Source organism: Protopterus annectens, chromosome 3.part1, assembly GCF_019279795.1.
Source record: "Protopterus annectens isolate FY-2018-M chromosome 3.part1, PAN1.0, whole genome shotgun sequence".
NCBI classification, from domain to species: Eukaryota; Metazoa; Chordata; order Ceratodontiformes; family Protopteridae; genus Protopterus; species Protopterus annectens.
In genome coordinates this window covers 1,500,107,691-1,500,117,854 of record NC_056732.1, presented here as the reverse complement: position 1 = coordinate 1,500,117,854, position 10,164 = coordinate 1,500,107,691, and the positions used below count along the sequence as shown (strand labels likewise).

The following is a 10,164-nucleotide window of genomic DNA, read 5'->3' as shown; positions in this document are numbered from 1 at the left end:
TTCTTACAGTATAATGTGCAGCTAATAGCAGGCCAGGAATTTCAAGTTGTTAATACTTCGTAACACTGGCATTGCATAAAAAAATTATAAATCAAGAACCAGAATGTTTTCTGTTTTCTTGTCTGTTTTCTCAGGTAGTCTAACTGAACAGTATATATGCAGCAGTGTATCATTGGTGTACTTTTATTGTTTTATTTATTTAGAAATTGCATTTACTGGGGCAGTGGACTGATCCAAATAGATCCATTTCAGCCACAGCCCAGGATTTGACACTGCTTACAGATTTTATGCATACAGTGAATAATGTAGTATAGTAGGAGACTGAGTGCATACATCATCAGAATTTAAACTGACCGTATATTTTGGCAAAAGGTAGGCTATATGAAAACAGAGATTAGTATTCATAAATAGTTGTGAAATGTACTGCAGTCTATTAGTACAAACACTGCACTTGGGACTTAGTTATATGTACTAGTGGATTAGTAATTCTGTTGTGTTACTGTTGCATATGATTAATAATGTTTAGATTATTTTTATCTTTGTCCTGTACATTTGGTTAGAGATGTACCTAAAATTATGTACATTATTTATGTGAATAGGTTCATAGGTAGGTACTAGGCTATCTGCCCGAAGGCGTTTAGAAGCCTAGCCAGAATGTGTTGGCTTTCACCACCCCTTTAGATTAGTTCCCTGTGCTTCTGTCCAGCAGAGCCACTGAAATGAACCCCGAGGTAAACTTTCTGTTTCCCATCCAGTCGTCAAGATTTCTTTTGAAGAGTGTTAGCAAGGAGCTATGCCTAATGTAGATTGGGATCTTGTTCCAAAGCATGGGAAGTCTCTGGGACAGGAATCTATCCCTCCAGCACATCCTATTTATTGTTGTGATGAGGTGTAGATCCCTAGAGCGTGTGGCTCGCGGGGATAAGGTTTTCTTTAGGTAGAGCATGTCCATCAATTCTGGGTTGGACATGGCCTTGTATGTGAGGCAGAGATCACCTCTGAGTAGGCGGTATGCAACCGAGTACAGCTGCAATTTCTTCAGTCTAGCTGCATAGGGCATCTGTTTGAGGCCAGTGATCCTCTTGGTGAGGTACTTCTGTGGTCTTTCCAGCTGTTGCAGGTGTCTTGTAAGGTACATCCCAAATGGGGCGTTGTACTCTATGATGGGTCTGATGAGTGATCAGCAGAGGGGCACAGTGACCTCTTTTGATCTGGATGCGAACCCTTTTGTGATTAGGTGGGCCACGTAGAAGGATTTTCTAACCACTTTGGCAATGTGATTATCAAAGGTGAGATTACTATCTACTTGGGTCCCCAGATCCCTTATTACATCTTCCGTATTTAGGGGGCTACCACCTATGTAGTAGTTTGTGGGTACTTTATTTTTTCCAAAGAGGATGACTATGCACTTTTGGCATTTAGCTTGAGGCCATGATTTTGACACCAGGTATCCGTCTCAGTGAGAGTCTTTTGGAGGCTGTCTGTGTCAGCCGGAGAGTCGATTATAGCCCCTAATTTGCAGTCGTCTGCGAACTTGGTCAACCATAGTCCTCCTGTGCTTGCCTGTACCTCTGAGAAGTATATGCCGAACAGGATGGGTCCTAGGACTGAGCCCTGGGGAACTCCACTTGCAACCGATTTAGAGTCGGACCTAGCTCCTACAACTCTCACCATGTGGGTTCTGTCAGTGAGCCAGTTGGCAACCCATCTTGTGACGTAGGGGTTTATGTTCAGGCTGGTGAGCTTGTCTATAATACCAGAATGGTGAATGGTGTCGAAGGCCTTTGCGAGGTCTAGGTAGGCTGTGTGTACCACCTTTCCCTCATCTATAGCCCTGGTAACTGTCTCAAAGAAGTCCACCAGGTTTAGGAGGCATGATCTGCCCTTAACAAAACCGAAATGGGTAGGGTCCAGTGTTTGGAGGTTCCCATTGTCTCTGTTAATGAGTTCCATGATGATGAGCTCCATAGCCTTGCAGACCAAGCTAGTCAGGCTTATAGCGTGATAGTTCCCGGGGTCTGTTGTGGCTCCACCTATGTGGAGCAGAATAACCACTGCTGTGCGCCACTCTATGGGTACGGAGCCTGTGGAGAGTCTGAGTTTGAACACTGTGTTTAGGTGAGGGGCTAGTTCGTCTTTGAGCTCGTGTAGAACACAGCCTGGGACACTGTCCAGTCCCATTGATGCTGTGTTTTTGGCTTTGGAGAGGGTTGTTTTAACCTGAGTGTCAGTGATTTCAGGGACTCTACATTCTTCTGGTATGGTTATGGGCCTCTTGGGGGTGAGAGGGGAGTGATGTTTGCGCTGAACCTGTCTGCCAGGATGTTGGCGATATCGGTCGGTTGCATGTATTTTGTGCTATTCTGCACCAAGTCTGAGCTGATCTGAGCATTGACACTTAGATTCTTGACATAGCCAAAGAATGCCTTGTGGTTATCTTTGGAGTCCTTGGCAATTTTTCTTTCAAAGCTCACCTTGGATGATTTTATGAGGGATCGTAGTTTCTTGCTGATACTGATCAGGGATGTCTTCCCTTCTTGGGATTTTACTCTTTGCTGTACTAGTTTCCTCCTTCTATTGTATAGCTTGTTTATGGCAGGAGTCCACCAGACTGGTTTCCTTTTCTTGGAGGAGTGAGTCTTGGTTTTGCTTGGGATGGTATGATCCATGCATTCTTGCAGGTGCCTGTAGAATGCAGTAGTAAAGAATTTTGCAGCTTGGACAGCGTTATCCTTCAGCATGGGGGCTTTGAAACTCTCCACCTCAGTCTTAAGTAACGTGAAGTTTGCTTTTGAAAAGTTTTTCACAGTGGTTTTCCTGTCCAGGGTTGGGGGCGGAATGTGGATATCCAAAGTGATTTGTCTATGGTCAGATATAACCAGCGAGGGGTTGACCTCCAGTGTGGAACACCGGTCGCCCATGTTGGTGATGACCAGGTCCAATATGTTGTCATCTCTGGTGGGAGTGTTGACCAGTTGAACCAGGGCATTTGAGTTTTTAAATTATAGGAAATGTTCGGCAAGGGAGTTAGTTCTCCCAGTTAATGTTTGGATAATTGAAATCACCCAATATTAGGGTGTTTGGTAGGACTTTTATGTTTCCCAGTATTTCCAGGAACACGGAATGGGGGTCCTGGGACATGGTGGGTGATCTGTAGCAAGCTACAATTTGAATTGCAGTTTTGCCCATTGTTAATTGCACATGGATGATCTCTGAAGCATCGTGCTGTGCCACTAACCTGGAGGTGTGAGTATCCTTGATGAATATGGATACGCCCCCGCCTTTTGTATTTCGGTTTGGGTTCTATGGCCAAAATGTATGGTATGAGTTGTAGCCTGGTAGTGCTGGGGTGCTCTCTGGAGCCTTAAACCATGTTTCTGTTACTGTACATATATCGATTTTCTCCATACTGAGGAGTGCCTCGAGTGCGTGCATTTTGAGGTTCAGACTTCTGGCATTGAGTAGCACTACCCTCAGTTTTTTGTTACTTGTGCTATTTACGGCGGTACGTTTGTCTTTTGAGCCTTGCCTAAAAAAGGCACTATGGGGGTGGCAAGAGACTTGGCCAGTATTCGAAAGCCTAAGGGTGACTGGTGCAAGCCGTCTCTAGCGAAGCAGCCTGGCTTGTCGAGCATGTCATCCCAGGCGGACAGACACTGGATCCCCTTTGTGTGACACCAGAAACTTAGCCAATTGTTGAAATTGAGAATTTTTTCTTTATACCATGGTATCATTCTTGGTGAGGGCAGGATGCTACTCAGGGTCAGGGTCATACCGACCTGGGCTACGTCATCAGAGAGCTCTTCCATATCTCTTTTCATGTAGTCCAGAGAGGTACGGCTCAGGTCATTCACACCAACATGGACAATGACAGAGTCATATTTGTACTTGTTCTGTAGTGACCTGAGTGCTTGTGTTATGTGGTGATCCTGGCGCCCGACAGGCAGCTAACAGTAACCTTCTCCTTATTCAACCTAGTGAGTGGGACGTCAGTGTGCCTGACTATAAAGTCACCTATTACTAGTATGTTGGGTATGTTATTTTGCCTTAAGGACTGTGATTGCATGGCACACTGGTTTTTTGAAGTATGTGTTTCATGGTTTGTGTTGGGGGGTGGAGGTTGCTTGGATGTTTGCTTTTGAAGTCTCTGTTGGCTTTGCAGATTTTTATTTAGAGCCTCCGAGTATGTTTTCATGTATTTATGTGTTTTTTTTCCAGTGCTGCTTTAATGGGTTTATGTGAGACTGGTGGTGTGATGCAAGTATTTCTCTTCACCTCTTGACTGTCTGATCCAGTCTTGGGTTGAGAGAGCTTAGCCTCCAGTTTGGCTGTATAATTGCATCTCTCGCATGTATTAGTGTTTGGTGGTAGGAGGAGGGGGTTGTCTGTGTACATGAGGCAGTTGCAACGTTGCCTCAAAATGACCACATTCACCAGTTGGACTGGAGAGTACACCTGAAACTGCCCTTTGGACATGCCTGGATAGGTACAGTGAACTGTTTTACTGGATGGCTGGTAAGGTCGAATAGAGAGCCTTGTCCTTCTGTACAGTACAGGCGGGTCTACTGCTAGGGTTTATAAGTGCTTGCTATAAGTTTGAGTAAGTGCCAGGCTGAGAAATGAGTGGCCTGAGTGCTTAAGTTGAAAGTTTGTCTAGTTCCAAGGGAAAAATTGAAGAGGAGACTTTGTGGAGCCAGGAATAGTTTTATCCTTGCTAACCAGCGCTGCCCGGCATGCAAAACCAGGCAAATATGGTATTTATAGCAGGGAAATGAAAGAGATAGAAATTAGCCCAAAATGGCCAATAAACTACTAATTTCTGGGCTAAAACCACTCCTCCAGGGACAGACAGGCTGCTCAAAGCTCCCCTCTCTCACAGGGAACTTCCTTCTATCCAAGTAAGGTATGGGCAAACACAGAGATTTGTAACACAGCCCTGAATTCAGCACTAGTTGGGAGGGTGGCCTAATGGTTAAGGTGTTTGCCTGATAAACACAAGGTACATGGTTTGAGTCTCACAAGGGATAACTGGCTAGGCTTAAAATGGCTTGCAAGGGCAGTTAACCTAGTACTAATATATGAACCTGAAAACTGGACTATACTAGCTTAGAAAGGCGGGAAACAAGTATATATATATATATATATATATATATATTTATTTATTTTTTTTTTTTAGAAAGTAAAGCAGATACACTCAAACACTTTAAATGCACAGAAAAGGATACTTATTGTTATATATCGCAGATCAGAGTTGTCGTCATTGCCCCTAGTAATAAAGTAGGAAGAAACACAAATACAGTAAAAGCGGATGAATAAAGTACAATTTATATATATGTATATGTATATGTATATATATATATATATATATATATATATATATATATATATATATAAAAAACAATAGAAAACGAATAAACTGACAGGTTACCCAATTAATCAGAAAAAAAGTTCAAAACTGAGCCCTGTTCCAGCAGTCTTCAATCAGACAAGTTCTAACTGCACACCCCTGCTTACTAGGGTGCAGGGGAACCTTCTCCAAAAAAGATGGCCTGGATCAGTGCTCAAATTATACAAACAAAGCTAGATTCAGCAGGTTTGAATCTGGTCTATGCTACAGCAAACAAGCTGCACCAATTTCAGAAAGAAACAGTTCAAATAAGCAGGCAAAATAAGCCTGTGACCAGATATTCCCAGCTCAGAAGGACATAATCCAGCCTGTCCTCCTACAGCAGTGCAGACCACAAACCTTCTTAATGTAAAACAGCCTGTATGAAGCGCAAGTGCTTAAACCAAAGGACTTAGAATAACAGTTACAATTTAATCAGACTACTACCAAGCAGTAATAAATGCAGCAGAATAAATAAAATTGAGTACTTTTAAGAAAAGCAAAATAAAGTAGGTGGAAAGACAAATACAGTAAAAGCAAATTAAATTATTTATTTATTTTTTTTTTGGTCTTCTCAAATCTACTGTATTAAGCAGAGTGAACACTAGACTCAGAATATGATCTCACTGTACTTGGCTAAGTGAGCAAATGAGATGTACCCAGGAGGATGGTCATTCAGCATTGCTATGAACTTTATGCAGTATAGTGACAATATTTCTGTACATTTGGCTTTTTGTGTTTAGTGTTTAGAGAGTTTTGTAGAAATTGGAAGAAAACTTATTTTTAATGGTGAGCAAGGTTAAGTTCCTTACATATGTTTAATCTGTCTTGGACTAATATTTGGCTGTGTATGTCGGTTTGTGTCACTTGTTTCTTCCTACTGTGTTAAGGAAGGCATGTAGCATGGGTGGGTTCACAGTTCATCGATTATAGGATGGTGGTGTGGAAGATTCTATTTTGTTTATTTAGGGAGATGCTAGCACAGCATCAAGAAGCTTACTTTTATGTAGCTGTGGGTATATACTTAGTTGTCAGTGCTATTTTCTGTGTAGCTTAAATATGCTGCAGTGTGCATTTCTTGTGTCATGTGAATGCAGAAGAGCAAGTAATTGTTTTGCAGAATGCTGATTTACATCATGCGTTCTGTTATTAATGGATTTTTGTTACTAGCTTAGAAAGAAATGACATGGAATGTGGTTGTGACACCCATTTCTTGCCTGCCTGTCTCTCATACTGTGCACAGGAAAATTATTGTTATCTTTGACTCTGGCAACTTGTTTGTCTAGAGTTTGATTAGAAACTGTGAGGTACCTGTTTGTGTCCTGTGATTATTTAATTACCTTTGCTCCTCAGTACTGTTCTGATTAGCTTTTTGGTTCTGTCTTGCCAGGAGGTGCAGTATCAGTATCATGAGCTGAGAAAGAACGCAGACCCCGACAAAGAAGACAGCCTGCAGTTCATAAATGCCATGGCTGTTCATCCAGTCCGCGACTCGGTACTAATGTATCGCCTCCACAAGCGCTTCAGTGAAATTGAGTTGGAAAGAGCCTATAATGAAATAGAGCAGCTGCAGGTAAAGGGATTAACATTTCCATGCTGGAGAATCAGATATGTTCCATTTCGATTTCTTTATCATATGTTAATTTGGTAGACATTTTCACTGCGTGTGTGCTGCCGTGTGCATACTCATGTTTGTGCGCTCACACTTTCAGATATTCTAAGAATGAAATCTAAAAACTTAATTTAGCTGGCAGTGCTTAATACAAATAGCAGAGATTGAAAATAACATTTCTGAATGTGCCTATTTGTAGTGTCTTTTTGTACAGTATTATAGTAATGTCATCTGTGTTTCACACACAGATTTCACTGTTGCTGTAATTGTGTATTGTTGATAATTAATTCTGAAACCAATTCACCTCACTTCACTTTCATTGAAATGTTTAATGCATTTCTTTTGTATTATTGAATAATATGAGCTAAAATATTATATATGTATGCATCACTTAAGTGCGAGACAGCCATCCGAGGTTTGAGCATGTCACAGATGCAATATTTATTGTTAGAAAGTAAACAGTAGAAGCAGCAAATATACAAAGGGACTTAAATATGTTATGTCCTTCCCTTTTGTATCTTCATTTTATGTGCATGAGTTATGAGCCCAACAGGGCTTGTCTTCTGGATTCAGATTATTCCAAGACATGGGTAACCACTTGCCTGTGCCAGACATTATTTGTCTGGATGCCAGTTGTGAAACTAGAAGTTTCAACACTAATTACTTTCTGTACTGTTTGCAAAATAACTCATAGGCTCATAGACTAGTACTAGGCTAACTGCCCTTGCAAGCCATTTTAAGCCTAGCCAATTATCCCTTGTGAGACTCAAACCCTGCACCTTGTGTTTTTAAGGCAAACACCTTAACCATTAGGCCACCCACCCAACCCTGTAAATTTGTTGTACTTGCTTTGTCCAGATGTTTGGGCCATAGAAGAAACCAAAGTAAATAAATACAAACTTTGTGGTGGCATAACAGTCTCAGTACTGCTACCTATGAGACTTGCCGAGAGAAATTACTAGCCATTTTCTGGAATTAGTCATTTGTTGTCCATTTATTTTTTATGAGAAGGAGCAGAAATGGTCGTGATTAGGCTGCTAGGTCTTCTGCTGTCTGCTTATGTGAAACAGAGGGAATGGGTTTTACAGCACCAGACAGATCACCGTTGAGGTTGGTGTGTGTTGAAAACCTCTTGTATGCCTTTTTGATGTGTTGTCATAACATAACTATGTTTTATCTCCATACCAGTTGTAGCTAACATAACATCATTCATGCATGTTTACAGAATAATGAGGTCACCTCTGACCAGCTTATATCTTATAAAATACAGGGTCAGTTGCATCAATCAATTCTTGTAATTTAAAGGTTTAACCATATCCATCTGTTCAGTTAGAGTGTCTTCTGTGTGGCAACATGTGTGAATGGGCGTTCCTTCGTTGAAGGTTGTGCGTTAGGCCCGGCAAGCCAGCACGTAAAACTCTACTGCCAATCATTAGAGAACCGGAGTTCCGCTGTGGCAATCCCTAACTGGGAAAAGCCGAAAGACACAAACAAACAAACCATATCCATCTGTTTAGGATGGAAAAATTCAAAGGTATCATACTAATTAACTTATTACCTCTGAGTGATGCCCCAGGTGCAGCTGCAGTTAACTCCTGCTGACACTGCTAGGCATCAAATATTGCTTGTTCATATTTGCATCATTAATTCCAAAACCATGCTATGTACAATGACCATTCTGGTTAAAAGAAATAAAGTTTTTTTTCTGTACAGCACACATGTAGGGGAAGTATGCCTTTAAATTTAGTCAGAGTAATTGTATTATGTATGCAAATTTATGAATAATTGTTTAAGTAATTAGAGTATATAAAGTAATCTGTAGCTCATTTGGATGACTCTGATGAAGCCAACATATTGTTTTTGGCAGAAGGGTTTAGTTTGTTTTATTTTAACAGTGTTAAGTGTTTAATAAATTGTTATTCCACGGTAACACTGCCTGGGTGGCTCGTTTTTTTTATTTTTTCCGTTGTTTACATGCTATGTACAAGGTTTTAAAATATTTCATCTTAAAATACACAATAGCAAACTCAACTACATTAACATTTGACCTCAGTCTAGTGCAGCAAAATAGATATTAACTGTTGTTTTATGATATTAATTTATACAGCTATAATTTTCACCTTTTTTCTAAATATCTCAACAGTCAAGTAACAGATAGAACTCCTTAGCCTCATGTGAAAGCCCTCAGATAGATGAATAAAATGCTGCTGACAGTATGTGTGTAACTTGAGTGGTTGCTGAGATATTGTGAGTTGTTTACACAATATTACAAATGTAATAGTTACTGTGTTTACTGTTCTGTACAGTTTAAAACCTAGAACCTAACAAATAATATCACTATAAAAGTAGCTTGTGCTGAAGAGCTTGCCATTTATACTTCTTTCATAATTCCTACGGTTCCAAAGATATGAACATTTGTTTGAAATGTGAGGACATAATTTGATTCTGCCAAAAGAAAAGTGCAGACTTCCTGAGCTCCGTTGTAGTGAAGGAGTTAACTGTGAACAGTAGCAGACATGCAGATCCAGAGCCTTCAATATAAGGTCGTATGGCAGACTTATAGAAAGGAAGTAAGACTATCAAGTCATGGCCTGAACTACTACATAAGATGTCCTTAATAGCTGAAAAAGGAATGGTGCACGTGTCAGCAGTGGCTGTATTACAAACAGCCGCTTTCTGTAATCACATAGAAACAGAGCAACAAAAAATGAGACAGAGTGTGCTTTCATTCTTTAGTAGTTATAAGAACTTCATCAAAACAAAAACTAGTACATGATCACAGCTTAACAGAAGTCACATGACCAAACATCTTCATTCCTTTTAAAATATTATAATTAGAAAGAAGTATCACTGTAATAAAATAAATGACTAACATAATAAGCAAATAAGTAAGAAAATAATTATAACTATATAGACTTTAAAATACATTTGATGTTAGTCATTCTATTAAGTCCTTGCGCTTTATCAGCACGCAGATTTAGCTGCCCGTGCACTCAAGTAAATTATTAAAGTCATTGCCATATATTCTAGTTAGTATGTATGTTATCAAGGACAAAAAAAACTACATTTTTAAAAAAGAATTACAGTGACTGGAATGCTTCACTAGAGCATTACTAAAGTCTTTACTTTTGTTATTTAAGATGTATGGCTATTAAAGAATGAAACC

General features: G+C 40.1%; 1 protein-coding gene across 1 annotated transcript in view; it reads left to right on the top strand.

Moving 5' to 3' along the window:
• The window catches only part of CHPF2 (chondroitin polymerizing factor 2), a 730,161-nt gene that overhangs the window by 354,952 nt on the left and 365,045 nt on the right, over nt 1–10,164 (top strand). Inside the window, exon 3 of the mRNA XM_044067571.1 lies at nt 6,777–6,959. Within this exon, the coding sequence (XP_043923506.1) occupies nt 6,777–6,959 (183 nt within the window). The remainder of the gene's footprint in view (nt 1–6,776; nt 6,960–10,164) is intronic.